The sequence below is a fragment of the Lagenorhynchus albirostris genome, chromosome 7, assembly GCF_949774975.1.
Source record: "Lagenorhynchus albirostris chromosome 7, mLagAlb1.1, whole genome shotgun sequence".
In the NCBI taxonomy this organism is placed as follows: domain Eukaryota; kingdom Metazoa; phylum Chordata; class Mammalia; order Artiodactyla; family Delphinidae; genus Lagenorhynchus; species Lagenorhynchus albirostris.
In genome coordinates this window covers 54,396,514-54,417,625 of record NC_083101.1, presented here as the reverse complement: position 1 = coordinate 54,417,625, position 21,112 = coordinate 54,396,514, and the positions used below count along the sequence as shown (strand labels likewise).

General features: G+C 42.4%; 1 protein-coding gene across 6 annotated transcripts in view; it reads left to right on the top strand.

The window, feature by feature from the left end:
- Positions 1-21,112, top strand: part of GLIS3 (GLIS family zinc finger 3) — a 504,604-nt gene that overhangs the window by 444,889 nt on the left and 38,603 nt on the right. For all 6 annotated transcript variants that reach the window (XR_009541593.1, XR_009541594.1, XM_060155032.1 and 3 more), the window contains exon 7: positions 11,351-11,519. Coding sequence is in view for 4 of the 6 variants with exons in the window: in XM_060155032.1 (XP_060011015.1) it covers positions 11,351-11,519 (169 nt within the window). In the remaining 2 variants the exon portion in view is untranslated. The remainder of the gene's footprint in view (positions 1-11,350; positions 11,520-21,112) is intronic.

The following is a 21,112-nucleotide window of genomic DNA, read 5'->3' as shown; positions in this document are numbered from 1 at the left end:
CTAGAAAAATATATATTATGACTCTGCAAAGCAGATAGGAAACAGGTGCCAAAAATTACCCACCACTCCCATTGTTTAAGGAATGGGGAAAATATGGAAGCCTAAACAAATTGTAAATTTAATAAGCATCATTTAGTAGAATAAAAGAAAACTAAAATACAGTCCTTTATATTTTATATTTCAGTAATTTTCCCAGTAGTTCACATAGCATTTTTTATTTATTTTATTTATTTATTATTTTTTTTTTTTACACATAGCATTTTTTAAATTCTACTGTAGGTCTCTAGAGAAAAACAAACTGGAATCAGAAGCCCACTGATTCACTTGGGTGGCAATGCACCCAGAATCACAAAGTCCAAATTCTGTTTTGATGGGTACCAGTGTTTGTGTATTCAAATATAACACCGTTTTTTGTTTGTTTTTGTTATTAATAGGCCAGTGTGCTATGACAGAAAGAACGTGGGGCTAAATCTGAGCCCCAATCCTGCCTCTCCACTCACTGAATGTTTAGTTTGGGGAGATTACCTTTCCTCTTTGTAAAATGGTGGTAAGGTTACTGATTCCATTCTCACGAATTGTGAGAATTAGGCCTGTTTTTGCATGGCCTGAGAGTTAAGGAGGGTTTTAAGATTTTTAAATGTAAAATGTAGAAAAGATTTTTAGCCTGTAAGTGAGAACAGTTGCTCAAAGAATTGAGGACATTGCCTCTTGCCTGCAAAGCCTAAAATATTTACTGTCTGGCCCCTTATGGAAAAGGTTTGCCAACCACTGCTTTATATTTACATCTGGGACATTCATCAATTACTGAGAGAGATCAAGGAAGCTTATGGCTTCCATGTATTTTCTTAAAATATTTATTTATTTACATATTATTTTGGCTGTGCCAGGTCTTAGTTGTGGCATGTGGGATCTTTAGTTGTGGCATGCATGCGGGATCTAGTTCCCCAACCAGGGATCCAACCCAGGCCCCCTGCACTGGGAGCGCAGAGTGTTACCCACTAGATCACCAGGGAAGTCCCTGGCTTCCATGTATTTAATCATATTTTGTTTTAAAAATCTTCTAGTACATAAGGTTTTGTTGATCCCTGTAATATTTTAGATGTAACAAATATTTTAGTTTTCTAGTCCATGGGTTTGCAGAGATTTTTATAAGGCCCAGTGCTTAAAACAGATCACAGCAGAGCTGTTTTAGTTGAAGGGATCCAGACTACTCGTACTGCCTATTGCCTAGCATTCCTAGTCCTCCCTTGGGCATTCTGTGGAACCCTGAATGTATTGGCTTTCAAACGGAATTATCAGCAGTAAAGTCCTCACGTTGCAAGCAAACACCTTCAGATGCAGCCTGGGCCATGGTGGGAAGGTGTAAGCCCTCAGTGTTGTGGCTTCCCCTTAGGGAGAAGCTTCCAGAAGATAGGCAAGATGTGGTTCTGGTTCTGATGAGCCCAAGGGTGACAGAGCAATGAGAGGAAGCAGTCATAGTTTAATTCTACCCAGGTCTATTTTTCCTAAAAAGAGAAAAGTCTCAAACCCTTGAATATCCAGGATTATGTTGTCTAAAATCCAGGTCTGTTGTAGATATATGTTAATGTCCAGGAGAAAAGCGAAAAGTTGAAATATTGGGCTTCCCTGGTGGCACAGTGGTTGAGAGTCCGCCTGCCGATGCAGGGGACACGGGTTCGTGCCCCGGTCTGGGAAGATCCCACATGCCGTGGAGCGGCTGGGCCCGTGAGCCATGGCCGCTGAGCCTGGGCCTCCGGAGTCTGTGCTCCACAACGGGAGAGGCCACAACAGCGAGAGGTCCGCGTAATGCAAAAAAAAAAAAAAAAAAAAAAAAAGCAGTTGAAATATTGAACTTTAGGAACCCATGTGGTCACTTTCCAACAGGAAAGATGCTTACTTCCTCAAAAATAACTTTCTACCAGCAACAAAGATGCTTGAAGTTCATGTAACTGAAGACTGAACTGTCCATTCCACAGGTAGAGAAAAGCCTTTAAATTCCTTGAGAAAAGTTGTTTGTGGGCATAAATTCAGGAAAATATGTAAATGACTTATCAGAGTCTATCTTGAAAGTAAACTAGGAAGAAATACTGAGTATCTGAAGACAAAAATGGGAAGAGTGTCCACTTCATGGGCAAAGTGTGAAAAAAGAGGGAAGGGTTTCTCTGGAGTCACAAGCAAATCAAATTCTTCATCTATGGAGGTTTTCCCAGGGTTAGTGGTAATTGCAGGCTTCGGTTCCCCGCTAGAGCACAGTTCCCCAAAAGGGCAATGTAACTCCATTGTACAGAGCTAGGAAAGGGAGAGGTGTGCTGGGAGAGTTCAGAGTTGGTAAATCAGCTCTTGAGTTGGCTGAAAGAATATTGTATTAAAAATTGGGTTGGCTATTGGTGGTAAAAATCTGTTTCCAGAAAGCCTTCTCTGTGAAATGTTTTCAGAAGTCACATGAAATTAGAGTGGGTGGAGTTGTCTCAGCAGTATCTAAAAGGGAGGAAACATCTTTTGTGGTTAACATGATACAGGTAGGAGATAGCTAAGGGATGAATAATGAGGAGTTGGAGAACCCAGTATGTTTTTTTACTAAAATTTCTGGTTTTTTGACTGAGTCGGACTTTATTTCCAAAAAAAGAGATGAGGAACATTCCTGTAAGAACTTCCAGGAATGGTTGTCCTTTCCTGCTCCATCTTTCTTCTTTCTTTCTGCTCTCCTACTCTGCTCAGAATGGGATAACATAACACACAGATGCAATACTGGATTTTTTTCAGAGTAGTCTGAGTTGTTTGCTGGTTCAAATTATTTTAATGACTTTCTCTATAACTAACTCTCTGCGAGCGAATAAGTGTGTAGGTTGGGAAGTGAAGGAAAGAAAGCTAAGGTATGAGATTTGAGGTTAGATATGTCATGCATTGTCTGGAAAGACCCAAGAGGGCTGCGTGAAATGCTGGTCCCAGAGAATTTGAGACAGCTGCCAGGTGATGCCATTCTACTTGTAACTAACTGTCTTTGTTCTGAAATGCAGATGTTTTAGAAGCTTTTCCTAACATGAAGTTAATTACACCTGGTGTTTCAGAATGTTTGATGGTAACCTTTGGCATTTACATGCATGATGTCAGCCATTATCTTCTAGTTGTGTTGCCATGTATTCCAGACAGGCATGTAAGCATGTATCCTCTTCCAAACACTAATAACTTCTTTCCTGGCTATAAATCCAGCTGCATGATGTGGAAATGTAATTGAGCAGCCTACATAGATGTTTGGAGCTCATGTGGGAATATCTATTTGTAAGAGAACCTGAATATTCATGTAACTGTCCAGACATCAATAAACTTTCATTTTACCTTGTTTATTTCTGTTCCCCAGTGAACAGCAGCACTCTTAAGCTCAGAGTTAATAGGCACGTTCTTCAGAGATGTACCCTCTCTTACCTTAATAGGACATCTCCCTAACACATTTGTTTATCGGTTGCCAGGTAGCTCTCCCATCAGGTGACATGAGTATGTTTTCTTTGTCTTAGTGCACAGGTGACAGTTACCATTGTTTGCCATCAATTAGCTTGGGGTAGCATGTCAAGGATGTACAGGTAGTGTCACTTTACTCTGACAGCCACCCGATCCGGTTGAGGAGGGATTGTTTCATTATCCTCTTATCAGGGCTGCTGGATAATGATACTCTACACTGCAAAGTGGGAGAAAAAAAAGACAGGCAGAAAGAATAGATTTTTAGGGATTGGCAATGTTAAAATTATTCATGCCTCAAGGAGAAGGGAAAGATTAGAGAGCTGACAGGGCAAACCCTTAAGAAGCTTCTTTTTCCTAATACAGATGGAATACGGAATGATACCCTTCCTGATGGAGAAAGAGAAGAGGGGGGAAGTGCCCAGACATTAGGAGGAAAGAAAAAGAGGAACTAGCCCCTTCTGCTCATAGCGAGCAGGCAAGGATTAGCTGCCATCTCTCTCCCATTCTCCAATTAACCTCAAATTCAGCCTCCCAAGTGCCCGTACCGGGACCTTATCCTTGCTAGAAAACTCTCTGGTTTGTGGATTTAGGTCATGAGAGCATTTTCCACTGAACAACAGTGCAACTGAATGGTTTCATGGTGAAATACAAAGAACTGCAGAAGGTATTGGGACACAAGTTTTCATTATTGAGGACCAAAACTCCAGTCACCAACCCCCACCCCCCGCCCCGTGTTGGTCATTTTCTTCAGAATGACTGAAGGGAAGTCTTTTTTGAATTCTGAAAATTAACCACGGCTGGATCTTTATGCTGTTGGAGAAACAAACACAAAGAAGTGCTGAAAATGTAAAAATACTTCAAGATAAACTAAGCTTCAAGGGGGACAATTGTGTTGACATTTTAGTAACAGCCCATTTTCGCTCCTTAACGAAGTGCAGTCATGCTTGAAAATGACTTACCTTTTAAACTGAAACGCATTATGGGTTGTAACTCAAAGGTGTGTATTACTCATGTAAAATAAAGTACAGCATTTTAACCCTATGAGGATTCTTTCACAGGCCCTGAACACTTTATACCAACTTGCATTAGAAAAGTTGAACAAAAAATGCTTATTATTAGAGAGTACGATGTATATGCTCTTTTGCATTTTAAAATGACTCTAGTTCACAGTTTATATTTATATGCATCTTTAGGTAAGAAGCCATTCTTTATTGGAGATTTACCATTTTGGAGCAACATGCCTTTGTCTTCTCCATCCTGTTAATTATAGGAATAATTACAATAATGTAAATAGGCAAGGAATAGCAACAATGGTTTGTCGAGCACTTAACCATGGTCCAGACATACTTAACACTATGCTAAGTGTTTCCTATATATTGTATAATCCTCCTCGCCATCCTGTGAGGTATTATCCTTATTTAAGATGAAGAAACTGAGCTTAGGTTAAGTGACTTGCCCAAGACACATTGCTAGTAATTGGTAAAGCTCATTTTCAAACCCAGGTCCATCTGACTCCCAGTGCGTACTCTTTGTTCCTTTAATAACCACCCTGACACTATCGCTCCTGAGTGCCCAATTTCTGGTAGGCCAAAGTAGCTAAAATTTTCATTGCAGTTCAGTCATTTCCTGAATCCTTCCTAGGTTCAAATTTCTCCTGGAGGGAGCCTTGAGGAGGAAAGACAGAGACAAGATTGAGCTCACCATTTGAATGGGGCCTCTAATTCTTTTTTAATATCTCTGTGAAAGCCGACTTAGCCTGATTTCATTGATTAGTTTACCCCTCTGTGCCCAGACCCTGGAAATAATGCCCAAGAGATGAGTAGTGAGCCCATACCTCTTCCCATGTACCAGCCACCAAGCATTAAATGTCATTCCTCTGTGTCCCAACTCTGGCACTGATTATAAGTGAATTCACAATCTGTGGATAATATTGGTTCCCCTTGTCCTATGAGAGCAGGCCCTCTATGAAGTGCAACACCATGGCTTTTCAAGTAATCATAAATGACTCTGAAAGCGTATTTACTGTAACTGCTAGGTGGCAACAGATCTGCCCAGTACTTCTCTTCTTCGTGCATTATTGACAGAGGCAGTGGCCTTTCAGCCCACGACATCAACATCGTGCTCGCTTGTGGTAACAGGTGCATATATCTGATTGCTCATGACGAACCCCTCCCTGCCTTCCTTCTTTCCCACCAGTGGATCGACATGCTCCTGACAAGCATCTGAAATCTTTATTTCAAAAAAAGCCCATCTCCTACCAGCTGTTTGTTTTCCAAACCAAATAATTCAGTTAATTTCTTGCTTGAGTTAATTTTCAGAGCTGGAAAATTTCAGCCACGTTGAGGTCACTTTAGTACTTTTAGGGTGGATAGAAGCAAAAACGGGAATCTACTTTTTGGATCCTAACCAGCATTTTGGTGGTTAAAACTACCCGTGTGCTTTGTGTGTGGTGGGGGAGGAGTGCCTAGTGACTCCAAGCGGCCTTTACAAGTGGAGTATGCAAGCGTTCTGATACGGTATCAACACTCTTATGCCTTTGTTTTTGCATCCATCTTGCATTTGAGAGGCAATATAGTGTGATGGTTAGAGGCACATGATCTGAAATCAGGTTTCCCAAGTTTGAATTCCAGGTCCACTACTTACCAGCCACAAGACCTACATACGCCAGGTAACCTAATCAAGAACCTGATTAGGCCTCAAGTTCCTCAATAGTAAACTGGAGAAAGGTTTGAAAAGTACTAAATAAATGTCATCTATTGAATCTGGGGCATGGGGCAGGCAAGAAGATGAAATACAGCAGAGATATGGTCCAGCACCTACTGCTCAAAGTGCAGTCCCCAGACCAGCAACCCCAGCATTGCCTGGGACTTTGGGAATTTGATAGAAGTTCAGAATCTCAGCACTTGCTGCCTCCAGGACCTAGTGAATCAGAATCAATATTTTACCCTGGTGAATTGTTTGCAAATTAAAGCTGGAGAAGCAGGATTCTAGCTGCCTGTACAGTTTTGAACAGAAATATGCCCTCCAGTTGACTGTTTTTAATATACCTCAGCCTGACAAGGGAGGTCTTCTTCCCTGCCCTCTAAAACGTTGAAAACATAGTCATGAAACAATGCCTATGGTAGCTTTCCCTGTCTCTGGGGATGGGCCTGAGACAAGTAGACTTCATTTCAGGAAGTTTCCTTGCCTGAAAAACTCCTTGCCTTTCTCTAGTCACACAGTGAATACATGACGGCTGAAGTGTCCCCAAGGGTGCCCTGTCCACACCCATTAGATATATAGATTAATTGTTCCCATTTGGATAGAGAGAGTGCTGCCTGTTAACGCAAACTAACCTGAGCCAGTTAAAGGCTCGAGACTAGAATGCCCTGGTCCCAGTAGCTGGTGAGATGGCATCTGGGGACCACACAGATCAACAGATGCTGCTTTGTCAAAATTAAAAAGCCCAACTGAGTCACCTCCACCTACCTCTATAAGGAGATGGGATGAGGGACTGTAGTGAGCTAAGCCCCAGAGAGAAAGAAAGTCTAAAGCAGCAGGGAGGCCAGCTCCTGGTCCTCTGCTGGAAGTAGGGCTCACAAATTCATCTCAAGACCAAGCTTTTATTTCCTTGGGGAGTCCACCATCTCTTAATCACAAAAGCAATAAGAATTTCCAATATGTTGCTCCGCCGTGCCTAATCAGTTCTTCCAGCTGCCAGTCATCAGTGCAGTCTAGAGGCTCACCTAAAAGCCCTCTTCCAGCCTTGAGATCAGCAGTGACCCCTGAGGTGACATAGACGATGAAGGCCGCCCCATAGGTAGCCTGTGTGTGCTGCCTGATTTGATCACGACAGCTTTGTTAATATTGCCCCAGATGCTGAGGGTTCAGTTCTCCTCCTTATGCTTTGACTGATAGGCCTCATTGTATGCCCCATTAGTGGAGTTTGGAAAATCATTTGGAAGGAAATTTTTCCTTTTGTGAATGACCTTACACTTGCACTCTGACATGGAGATTTTCTTCCTGAGGTTAAAAAAATCACTTGGCAAAGCCTGAGCATCTGTAAGTATTTGTAAGTATTTGTTGTGGTGGGCGGGTCTGTGTGAAGGTCTCAGGTATTTGACTTCAAACATTAAGAGACTAGCGCCTGCCTGGTACAGAGTAAGGGCTGGAAAATTGTGTTTGAATGAATGAATATTCTTAGACTATAGTAAGATAGAATCCTGGATGTATGACTTTGATAGCTGGAAATTCCTAGAAGTCAGTGTAAGTAAGAGGCATTTCCTGTGCCATAGTGGCAATTTCTAAGAAATGTGGATCTTTGGTAGAGGTCAAAGGCAATCCTACTGAAGCCACTGATACCTGACTCCAGAGTTTTGTCCATTTTATACGAAGGATATGTGAGATGGGAGTTGGATGAATGTTGGAAAGCCATGCTCTATTGTTACTTCCTCTGAATCTCTGGTCATTATATTGGTCCCAGGCAACATCCACAAACATTGCCCTGGACTCTGCATGCAAAGTGCTCTGTGTAGACACTAAATTATAAGCCTCTTCTAGGTTATCTAACCAGAATAGAATTTGTCTTACATTTCTCATCCCATTTGTTAGAATATAGAGGCAAGTCCCAGGCTTCATTTTGCTGACAGGTAATTTCTTACACCCTACGTAAGAAACTGTTTCATACACACTTTTTATATACTTTAAATTGAACCCTAAAGCCTCCCTTTCTTCCTCTTGTGGGGTCTGCAGTCAAAGGGTCTCTGCCTGTTCCAGTGTCATTCACTGGCTGTAGCAGTGGAAGGAAGGGCTGTAGATGTGTGTTTGACTGTTGGTCAGTCAACACGTGACCTCACCACAGCTGGAGGGCATGTTTCTGAGCCTCCGGCCCTAAACCACACACCTCTTATGTCCCACCTCACATCCCCTTCACCACGTGTTCCTACCAGCGGCCATTGCTATGGCAACCAGGCATAACTTGGCAGCATCCCCTCAACTGCGCTGGCTTTCTGTCCCCAGGCTTCTCTGATGCCCTGGCCTTGGACATCTCTGAGAACCTTTAGCCACTGTGGTGCATGTGCCTACTTGGAAGTGTGAGAGAAGTAACACCCTTTACCAGCGGGGAACAGGAGTTGGTGGATAAATGTTCCTTTCTGTCCTTGTCCTACTCACGGAGCCCAAGAGGGACTCCAGTGGCATTTAGATTGTGTTCGTCTTTGTTTACTCAACAAACATGAATGACGTGTTGACAAACATGAACGACGTGTTGGAGACAGTAGGCACCAAGGGTGTCTGGTTCACTAGTCCATCCCAGAACCTGGCTCAGTGTCTGCCAGATGGTAGGTACTCCGTAAATATTTGTGGAATAATTGGCTGCTGAGAGAGGAATGAGAAGAACGCAAGTAACTCTGCACACACAGCAAAAATATTAAAATAAGTACAGAAAGGTAGAGGACATTACAGGCAAAAGCATAATAGCGTAAATTGCCATGACATATTTGAGGTGTGGTCAGTTGTCTGATTTGGCCAGAGTTTAGGGCACATTTTGGGATTTGGGGGGCACAAATAAGACAGCGTGTTAAAGCGTTGAACACCGTTTGATGTTCTATACTAGTAAGTCTCAGTATTTTGGTATAAGGATTTATAGAGGTCTGTTCCCCTCATTCAACTGCAACCTCCGCAGGGACAGGGGCGCACATATTGTAGAGTGGCTAGCATGTAGTAGGCACCAAATAAATATTGAATTTAAAAATTAATGGTTGGAGGATAGACGGATGGATGCATGATGATGGATGGTTGGTCCTGGCTAGTAAGCGGGCTGAAGGAGAGGACCTTAACCAGGCCTAACTTTCAGTGTGTGGCAGGCTGCACACAATACCAAATTTCCCAGCCTATTTCTTTGCAACTAATGCAAAAACACGGCTAATATAGCTAATGTAGGCCTTCGGGAAGCAGCACATTTTCTATTGAAGCATAGAGCAGAGCATGGAGTGTGTACACCAAGTTTCTCTGCTGCTCATGGGTTGTAAACAGCAAGGCAGCACTTCTTTGTGAAAAACACACACGCATATATACAAAAATACCTCCAGCGGATAATAAGTGATGGGTGCATTCAGCAACTACAACAAAACAAATAGGAGAGCTCACGTTTCTACATTAAGGCAGAAAAAGTTAGCTGTGTTTCCACAGTGTGTCTGTGACCTTCTTATTATTCCATTAGTTTTTGGAATAGTATATAAAACACCAAGCTTCATGCTGACAAACACCGTATTGAAACTATTGCTGCAGTCAATCCAAACAGCCTTCTCCCGTGGGTAAAATTATTATTTGGAATACAAGCAGAGTGTGGTTGCTTGAGCAAGCTGAGCATAAATGAGGTAGTGATCCATAAGGTGACTCTAGCGAGTCTGCAAATGTGCAACTTTTCTGGAGGCTGACACACAGCAGAAGCTCTGCATTGCCCTTTTGAGCTGGTAAGCATTTCCTAGTCTCACCACCTCTTCAGGATTTGGAAGACTGTGGAGGATGCAGGCGTCTAAGGACAAGAGTTAACCTGACACAATGCTGACTTACCAAAAACAAAACCTTCAAATGAGATCACACTCCTATCAGTAGCTTTTTGAGCGCGAAGATGATAATTCTGCTTCTTCACACGTTCCTTTAAGTACTTGAACTCTTGTTCCATTGGATTAAGCTTTCAGGGGCTGGGTCATTTGGGGGTATTAACTCTATCCTGGAGAGGTTGGAGAAAAGTGGTGCTGGTCTAAAAATACAGCTCCCTGAACTTTTAAACCTTCAAATCTCTTTGATTATGTGGCTTCTTTTTCTTAATCCTGAACCTGGTTTTTTAAATTTTTTAAAAATCCATTTATTCTTTGATATCAGTAGAGTAAGTTCAAAAAGAGCAAAGATGGGTATAAAGCTTGGCATAGCTTTGTATAGAGAAGGAAGTTAAAGAGAGTCAGCATAATGATGCTGGTATGATTGCAGCATAATGAGACGTCTGCTGAGTAGATCCAGGCGCTGAGAGAGCTTCTCTGATAGTGATAGACTCCGAAAGTGACAAGCCCCAGTTTCTTCTGTGACATGGTACCAATTAGCCGATCTAAATGGGCACATATTTAAGTTTGAGGTCACGTATAGTTCTCAAAGGCTAGGCTGCCCCCAACAACGAGGCTGTAACTCACGCTCTGTGTCATAATAGACAACAGCGGGAGAAGATCCGAGAGCAGTTTTTGAGGCCCCTTTTCCATATTTTGTGGTGTTGGGAGAGGAGTCATGTTTGCTGAAGACTAAGTACATTTATCCATCACACCGTTGGGAAATGCCCAGGGTCGGTTAGACTCTGAAGTTAAAAGAATGTAGGATGCTGCATTGGTACTAGGATCAGGGGAAGCTCTGTTCTCATTACATTGATTTAGCAGTGACACGGAGACTGGGCATGACCCACAGCGCCTCACTGCAGCACGGAGAAGAGGAAGAAGGCCTGTGTTGTATCCTTCTGGGTCAGCAGACCGCATATTCTGTTACCTGACTGTCCTCCCCTGTGACTGAAAAGTGCTAATGCAGAGACCTTCGCCCAGGTGCAGACATTACAAGATTGGCTAATTATACAGTGTCCAGACAGGGAACTTGCCGGGCAAGGCAGCTCTTAGGAGACGAACCGTGAATGTCAGCCTGGAGCGAGCTGAACATGGACTCCTCAGACAGCAGTAAAGGCACATTATCCGGGGAACCTGTTCCACCATAAACACAAAAGCTGTGTATATCCAATAAGGGGAGAACTGTTCCCTTAAAACCACCAAAGAGAAAAACAAACAAGCCCCTAAAATGTGCTTGCTGTCAGCCTTCAGAATTTAAAGAGTGCGTGCTTCCTTTGGGGCGCAGTCTGATGCTTGTTCTCCCTTGATTTCAGCTTCAGTTTTCTCCAGCAATCATTCAGGCCGAAGCGGGACAGCTGCTGGGGCCATGCCAACCTCACATCCTGTCAGTCACCCTTCTCCGGGACATAATGTACAGGGGAGCTCCCGCAACCCCTCCTCCCAGTTACCTGCACCCACAGCTGCGGACGCGGGAGCTGAGAGGTAAGGCCATCCGTCTCTCTCTTCTAATAGGTGGCACCGCCAAACCTCCCTCCACCAAGAAGAGCTTTGACAGTTGCTGAAGTTTATTAATAATCCATTGGTGGGTTGAATTACCCAAAGGTGACATTTTAAAAGTACATGCACAAAACACGTGAACCGAATATCTCATTATCTGTTTTATTTTCCATGGGAAAAAAAATAAAGATACTGGCAATAGCCCACTGAAGTGTCTGACGCTGGGGAAATGCATCAGAATGTTCCTGTCATTCCTCAGTTTGTTTCAGGGACTCAATTTTAAGGTAATGTCCCTACAGGTTGACATGCTTTCCAGATGTAAGATGGTACCTTCAGCACATAGATCAGTGGTGTTATCTTAAGAATATAGCATAAAAGGGCACAGGATTTTATACACACTACCAGAAAGGGGCTGTTCACTGAATACTTTATGTTGATACTACCCTCATAAGGAGTTTCTGGGAGAAAATTTTTCAATCTTGACACTTCGGTCCCTGTCTTTGGACTGCCCAGCCCTCCAGTGGTGTGGACAGCATGCTACTTCTTTCATTCTCCTCTCCACTCGTCATCTGGCTTGAATTGACCTAGACATCCACGGGAAAAAGTTCTTGTGGGCACCCCTATGCAATCCTGGAATAGTAGGCATTTGGTAGACAAAATAATGGGTTGAATAGGCAACAGGAGTAAAAGTCTTGAATCTTTGATTTCACCAGCAGTCTGTGGTTTTGTTGGTGTTGGCCTGGTCTAGGAGTTTTTTAATGTGTTTTTAAGTCCACTAAGCCATATTTTTAAATTGTATGCCTACCCTTTATTAATACATCTGTTCATTTAATAAGCATCTGTTGAATACTTGCTATGTGTCGTACATTTTGCTGAAGATGAAAAGATGATGAAAACCTGGTCCTGCCATTATAGGATTTGGTAGTGAAGACAGACATGCAAACAACATGTAGTAATGCTGGTTGGATAAATGATGTAACAGAGGTGCCACAGAAGCTCCATCTCTGCCTTGGGGAGGCGGAGAAAAGAAAGACAAGAGTGATCTAGGCATTACAGGAAGATTAAGGCTCTTCCAGGTGGATAAATGGGGAAGAGCATCCAAGGTAGCCAGAGGAACATATGTAAGACATGAGAGGGGGAAGGACACATGGAGGGAGCAAGGTGCCAGTAACTCAGGTGGCATCATCAGGTAGACATGGCGGATGAAGTCAGGTGAGAATGGGTTGGCTCATGGGGAACAACCACGCTGAAGATTTTACCCCTGATCCTACTGGAAGTGAAGAACCATTATACACCCTTTATTAGGAGAGAAACACATCAGATTGTCATTTAAGAGAAGCAACTCAGGTGACAATATGGTAAAGTAATTGAGGTTTGAAGCAGGAATGAAAGGTAGGGAAGATAAGAAGGAGGTTATTATAGAAGTCCTTATGAACAATATGAGGACCTGAGCTAAGGCAAAGCAGTAAGGATGGAGAATTTATTCAAGGGCTATTAGTTAGGAGGCAGAATCACTAATTACAAATATATGGTGGGGTAAACAGGAGGGACCAAAATTCATTCCTGAGTTACACCCCGAGACATCAAGATGGAAAATGGTGCCGTTAACAAAGGAAAAGAGGGTTTTGAGTAGAGGTGAGGGTGGGAAAGAAGGAACGATAATAAATGGACTTTAGGGTTTGGACTTTCAGGTGGCTGTAAAACATCCAGGTGGATGTGTCTGGTAGGCAATTGAAACATGGATCAGAATATGTTAGACTTAATCGTAACACTTCTATGTACATGGTTATGTGTAAACAACTTATTAGCCTTCTCTCACAGGATCTGTCAGCAAAGCAGTGCAAATGATAATCATCTATTAAGTTCACAGACTTGCCAGTTGTTGGATGTATTTCTATAAGTTCAGATGAGCTTCTTCATTTTAGGATTTTATTTAGTTCCCAGTTGAGTTTTAAATGATATTATCCATGGGCTTTTCATCATCCCATTTCATTCTGCCTGGCCAAGCATCATACCCTACAAGGTAGTGAAGCTAAGAAACCATCCATAGGGACTTCCTCCTCTTTGTCTCATCTTATTGGTAGTTATAAAGACTCTTTACAAGAATATAAGAAAAGAGTAATCTGTGTGTCTTCTTTTTTGTACACAGCCTTTAAAAGAATCAATGTAGAAAAAGATGTTAACCATTATTAGAGTCAAAAACAACCACCCAAACACCTGATTAAATCCCAGCTCTCACAGTTGCTAATTGTTTGAATGTATTCCGTGGATGCTCCTGCTGCTTGGGTTGTTTCTGGTTTTGTTTTTAACATTTCATTTTGTTTTATTTTATAATTTTTTTTCAATTTCGTCTTTTGAATGTTGGTAACATATTAAAAAATTTCAAGAATGGCACAGTGAACACCCATATACCCTGCACCCATGTTCACCCATTGTTAACATTTTGCCACCTTCTCTCTCTCTTTCTGTCTTCTTCTCTTTCTGACTTGAGAGATCCTTTATTTGTCTGTTTGCTTGCTTCCCTGTTGTTTCTGAACCAATCTGAGAGAATATCTTGGGACTTCCCTGGTGGCACAGTGGTTGAGAGTCCGCCTGCCGATGCAGGGGACACGGGTTCGTGCCCTGGTCTGGGAGGATCCCACATGCCGCGGAGCGGCTGGGCCCGTGAGCCATGGCCGCTGGGCCTGCGCGTCCGGAGCCTGTGCTCCGCGGCGGGAGAGGCCACAACAGTGAGAGGCCCGCGTACCGCCAAAAAAAAAAAAAATCATCTTCTTCTTCATTATTATTATTATTGCTTTTTTCATGACATTGACAGTTTCTAAAGAACTGAGGAGATTTATTTTGCAGAATGTTCCACAGTTTGGACTTGTCTGATATTTTTTCCTCCTTAATAAACTTGTTCGTTTGGGGCAGGAATAACACATAGGTGATGGGGTGTTCCTTAGCTCTTTTGAGCCTTAGTTTACACTCATGGGGAATTAGGATTAGATGAACCAAAGCAGGTAAAGCACCTAGCTTGTTACATGGCATGAGGACAGGCAACCTTGGCACGGCTGAGAGATTCAGGTTTGTAAGCCAGAGGATGTTGTCAGATGATTGCAGTGGCTGGTAATATAATCGTGGAAGGGAAAATGGAGAGGCAGAGGAAGGTGGTGTACTTTGCATGGCTGGGTGAATGAAGTGGATATTTTCACTTTTGTGGCTTTGCCTTTTTGCTCTGCTCTCCCCACAGGATGTGAGCCCCGTTCCTATGCCAGCCCAACTGGCAGGAGCAAGGGCGTGGAGGTTTATCTCTTCCAATCAGGTTTGGAGATGAGGATGACTGGAGAAACAGCCCTGAATTATTCACTGTGTTTGCACTAATGTCCAGCATAAAAACACTAAGAGGAAATGTGCTTACCTTCCGCTTTTGGTTTATATATCTTTGCCTCTGTTTGCCTGGGAAATTCCCCAGTAAAAACCCCAGCAGTTTTCCTAACGGAAATAAGTTTATCCACTTTGCGATTTTTAGTGGGAAACTGGCATTTTTTTCCCTGCTTTGTGGGCATTGATTCATCATTTATTTAGCTTTAACTTGTTAATAAAATGGGCTGAGTCACTGTCATAAGTCAGGAAAGGTCCACTACATCTATCCAGTTAACATCTGTTTCTTTGATCCTTACCACCGTAAAATAAAGTAAACGCAAGTTCTCTCAATTTGACAAGGTTCCATTTTTATTTTGAAATATTATCTGAATGGCACATCGTTTCAGTGATTTAAGCTGAACCACACCACATCACCTAATGTTGATTTAAAATTATTATGGGAAGTGGTGTTTTACTATGTCATATTGAACGAGCCAGTGGTACTTTATGACAGTGGGAACTCGGCGTCTTCGGAAGTGTTAATTTATTGGGTTTCAAAGTATGTCTTTTAGACGAGAGAAAACAAACATTGATGGAAGTCCCTTTTTGAGATGGAGAAATCTTGCAATCCCAAGAATAAGTCAACTGGATTTGTGTCACTCATCTTGTTCAAGAGCATGTTGGCTGCCTCTCCCCTTCTAAAGAGTGCCACAAATATGGTGTGCTCTGTAGTATAAGTGACAGAGTTTAGGGGACTTGTGGATTTACCAGAGTGGAGCGACATGTAAAGGGCTTCCTACGAGCCCCACCTCTGAGCCAGAGAAGACTGAAAACAAGGAAAGGATGTGCTCTCCCCGTGGAGAATGCATTCTAGTACAGGAATCAACAGCAGAGAATGTTAGGGACAATTTTTTTGGAGAAAGTAATCTAAACACCTTAGCTAAATAAGGAATGTCAGTTTCTTGAATCTGTATGAAGTATTGGGAAGGCTTACTGTTTTCCGTTCATGTCAGATGTGATACTGCTAGAATTCTAGGGACTTTGATATATGTGCAGTCTTTCTACGCCTTTGGGTAACCAGGGCTGGTCTTCACAGATAGCATTTTCTTATTCACCATTGGGAACATATTGTAGCTTTCCTGGATGCCAAGGGGTTAAAAATAGCAATTGTTTTCTATGTCATGTCTTTGCAATTATGTAAAGTTCTTTAGCTCTAGTCAAACCAACTTGCTCACTGACTTAGCTTGGTTGTTTTCTGCATCTTAATTCAGGATCTTTCTCTACCTAAAGAGACAATAAGGATATTCCCTCATTGTCTTATTCTTGACTAAATGTTATCAGCCTGGGGCTCGGCTTAGTTTTCAGCCCAGAAAGCCTCCTTGCCTCGTGCAGCTCCCCAGTTAAATCTGTCTCATTTATTTTCCATTTCCCAGATGTCCACTTGCTAACTGGATTATTAGTTCTTTTAGGGCAGGACCCTAAAATTTCCTTGTAACCTCCAGGGTTCCTGTGATGCTAAGGCAGGTTTGACAAGGGAAAAGGACCAGTGAGGGGAATGCCTAGGAAACGGGGGGTCATTGCCAACTCCCACTGCCCAGGTGGGAGATTCCTAGAAAGGATTACTCCCCTTGATTCATTGGTCTGAAGGATGGTGACCTCAAAGCTCCAGCATCTTATATAACCTGCATACTTCTATACAATACGTAGTTGCTCTAATACCTATGTTCACACACACACACACACACACACACACACACACACACACACACACACACACACACACACTGCTAGGAGTCTCTTGCCATCACCCATTGCTGGGGTTCCCTTTGCTTTCCTGTGGTCTTTAATACTAGATGCTCAATACTAACTATTCCCACATATTTGCATCTGTAGTATCTGAACAGCTCAAAACTAGGCCTGCTGCTTTGCTGTCCTTCCCACCCTAGGACTTTCTTAGTAAACAGGGACACTGATATCTTCACCCGCTCAGCTTTTCCATAGACAGACACACATACACATTCTCTCTCTCTCTCTCCACATAATCTTTTCTCTCTCTTTTTAATCTTCTAGTATGTGTGCAATAATGGCTAAAATCATAAGCATCATACAAAATATTAAAGTTTATCAAAATCAGTCCTAACATTGAGGTTCATTCATTTATTGAGTCATTCAGTCAGCTGGTATTTGGGCACCAGGCAATATACTGGACACTGAGGACATAGTGGTCAATGAGGCTGACAGGAGCCTGGCCCTCTCAAAGCACCTAGTCCAGCAAGAGCTAACCTGGTCAATAGGTGATCATAATTTTGGATGCTATGAAGGGGCACTACAGGAGGCTGTGGAGGCATACAGAAGGAGTACCTAACCCAAAATTGGGGAGGGAGGAATAGAAGAAAAAATATCTCCCTGAAATCTGAAGGTCTATAGAACCCGGCCAGGCAACGTCATATATACAAAAGCTAAGAGGAGAGAGAACAAGCGAGGACGCAGCTTCATAAATAAATGTAGGAGGAGGCTCATGAGCTGCATTAAGGAGCTTGGGCTTTATCTAGAGAACAGGCTTTTGTGTATTTGGCTAAGACAGGTACCCTGGTGACTCTGGCATACATTTCAAAGGCCTCCATATCCTGTTATCCACCCAGCAAGAGTTCAGAACATATTCTGTGCCCAACAGAAGAAGAAATGATGAAGAATGTATGAATGATTTGTCTGGTCCTCAAGCAGACAAAGGCTGTCCTTTCCATATCCTAGACTGATAAGGCAACACAATGGGTTTTGTGTTATTTTCCTTTTTAACACAATTTGTAAAGACAGTTTTGTCCCTTGCAATTCCAAGCTTGTAGTTTATATAGTCATGACCTATTTAAGAAGATTTTGAAGAGTCAGTGTCAAAAAAAAATTACCTCCATGTTAGAGACAAAGTGCCAAACATCTGAAAGTTAGAGCTCTAATATCAATAACTTGGCCTCTCTGTTCTTATTATAAAAGAGAAGACTTGAGTATTATTACGAAGTGTCCACGTTGCTGTGTGTCATAATTTAGTTGCAATTTACCCAGTGAGCACTGCTCTCAGAGGCTCCTTGATGTGTGTTACAGACCCTTTCCCACGTGCATAGATAGCTGACTTATAAGGCAACAAACACTGGCAAAACAAACAAACAAACAAAGCCTGTCAATCTTTATCACTGAAATAATTGAGAAAAGCCATAGTCAGAAAATAAATATAAGCCTCAAATATCCATTGTTATCAGCCTGAGTATTGGCATCTATATCATCCTCTGTTAGAGTCTATTGATAGGATGCTTACCTAATGTCGTGTGGTCAAGAGCATCATTCTTTCTCTTTGGGCTTCAGCACTTTATATTCAGAAAACAGTTATCCACATTTAACATCCCATTAAGGGGTCAGTTTCTTTCCAGAAAAGAGACTTCCACAGATGTTCAAGATTAAGAGAGGTGGGGTCCAAAATCTACCCCTCCCCCCCACACGTCTACTTGAGAATTGCTGAATGTAATGAATGTTGCTCCTGATGTTGATGCTGTGAGCACAAAGAGGCAGAAACTTCCAATATCCTAGACATGAAAATGGAGATACAGCATCGTATCTTAGACGGAAAAGCTTGAGGTCCTTTTTCTGTTCTGTTTTCTTTAAATCTGTGGAAAATTCCTGGTACTTCTTGATGTTTATTCCAGGGCAGAATAGCCCACCAGTCTTAAAACGTCTTAAATATTGATCCATGACCACAGCCATGCTTCATCCTCTCTGGAAAATATCAGTGGGGTTATTGGCCTTTGGAATGACCTTTCTTCTCACAGAGATCTTCACCTTACTAATAGCTTCTTATAAATATGCCACCCTGACTCAATCGTAATAGTTACATGTACAGGGAAATTGGTGATATTTGTTACTTTCTTCTCACCTACCTAATGACTGTGAATGGCTCCTCTGGAAGAAAAATAAAACAGGAACAACAACAAGGCATTGCTGAACTAGCTGCCATAGCCCACCCTGATCTATCTCTCATTTAAATTTCTGGGTGGATAACAGGATATGGAGGCCTTTGAAATGTATGCCAGGGTCACCAGGGCACCTGTCTTAGCCAAATACACAAAAGCCTGTTCTCTACATAAAGCCCAGGCTCCTTAATGCAGTGTGGTCTGCGAAACTTTTATGAGCCTAATTACCAGAGTCCAATATATTTCTTGATAATGGAGGAAAATAATGAGCTAGGTCTCCATGGCTGTCTTCAGCTTACTATTAAAAACCTAAAAAGCCTAGGAGTCAACTTTGATTCCTCCCTTTGCCCAAGCACTTTCATATAGAATTAACCTGTAAGTCCTATTAGCTCTGCCTTCAAATACATTTTAAGCCTAATCAGCTCCACTCCTCCACACCCAGCTCACCAGTATCCCCTCCTCTCTCAAGTACAACAGCCCCCTAACTGGTTTCCCAACATCCAGTCTTGCTTACCCACAACCTTCTACTTTCGCCCTACCAGCACGCCTGGACTTTGCTCCACACCACAACAGGAGCTGCCCTTTAACATGTAAATTGAATCATTGAGGACTTTCTGCTCACATCTGCGTTCCCACCATACTTAGAATAAAGTCCAAACTCATTTTTATAGTGTGAAAGGCAGCAGTAACCCTGAGCAGCTGATTGATGTACTTCCATCTCCACATTCTCCTTTGTGTCACTTCATGGCGAAGCAGGAGATGCTGATGTGGGCATACACGTGTCACTCCAGCAAACAAATGGCTTGACTTGTGGTTCAAGTATTCGTTCACATCAGTTTGTTTTCCATGGATTTTAAATTTTGAAATGCACTATATCATCATTTTAGATTAATTATAAACACACATTACAAACCATCTATTAGAAGGTCTGTAAAAGGAACTATAATTTTTAAGTGCCAATGAAGTTGTTTCACCTCTGAATGCCAAATCAGCCATCTTTATTTCGTTCCCACATTCCAAACAAATCCACTTCATGAGAAGCCCAAGATGATGTTTTTTTAGTCCCCTTGGATTTTCAATCAGGAAAGTGAGTCATGACAGTAACAAGGAATGCTTGAGGTAAAATAGAATTCCTTTTCTTGAAACCTCTACTTTAGTGCATTAGCGTGAAGCAACATGGAGTTCACTCAGCCATTATAGTATTCAAATGTGGCAATGTGTTCTTTTCATATGCTTCCTCTGAGACAGCAAGTCATAGGGAGCCAGAATTCCCAAAGTGAAAGCCCACGAGCCATTCTAGCCCGAGTCAAGATACCCGCATATTACAAAGTGCCTCATCTCTGATGTAGAAAAGGCTGTTCCAAGGAAAGCCTCTGCTTAATGTTTTAACAGTGTGATCTGGAAATCACCTTCATCTTTTCCCCTCTCAGGTGGGGATAGCTGGAGAAATTGGCTCCTAAGAAACTACATCTTTTTTCAAGGGAAGGACTGTTTGTTCATTAGTGGTGAGGAGTCTATTGAAGTGAGCAGAAACCAAGAGACAAAGTTCTTTGGATTAGTCTTCTTGCCTCCTTTTCTGAGAAATAATCTTTAGTTGCTTTTCTGTTTAGTTGCAAGGAGAAAAACTTTTCTCTGTTTTAATCATCTTCCTCAGAGTAATGGTTGGAATCATTCTCCTGAAGAAGGTGTTCTCCCCTCAGAACCAGAAACTGGTTTCTGGACAAATATAATATTCAACTGGCCATTTGCACCAATTCGACAAAGGTACCATCCACCTGGACACAAGAATTGGCACTGGGCTTCCCTGGTGGTGCAGTGGTTGAGAGTCCGCCTGCCGATACAGGGGACACGGGTTCGTGCCCCGGTCCGGGAAGATCCCACATGCCGCGGAGCAGCTGGGCCTGTGAGCCATGGCCGCTGAGCCTGCGCGTCCGGAGCCTGTGCTCCACAACGGGAGAGGCCACAGCAGTGAGAGGCCCGCGTACCGGGGGGGGGAAAAAAAAAAGAATTGGCACTAATTTGGGAGCCACGTCTATGGAACCAGTGGTCTCTTCAACAGAGTATTTCTTCAACAGCAACAGCCAACATTTATTAATTATCTTTGCATAGTACTGGATGCGGTGCTGAAGATACAAAATGGTAGCAAGCATCTGAGGATTTGATGCTCTTTCCATCTGTAAGAGCCAAGAGCCCTTCTCTAATTGTGAATTTTAAAATATATGCTGTTTCTTTTCATTCATTTCTGTAGCCAGTTGTTGAGTCTCGTCTTCAAGAGAA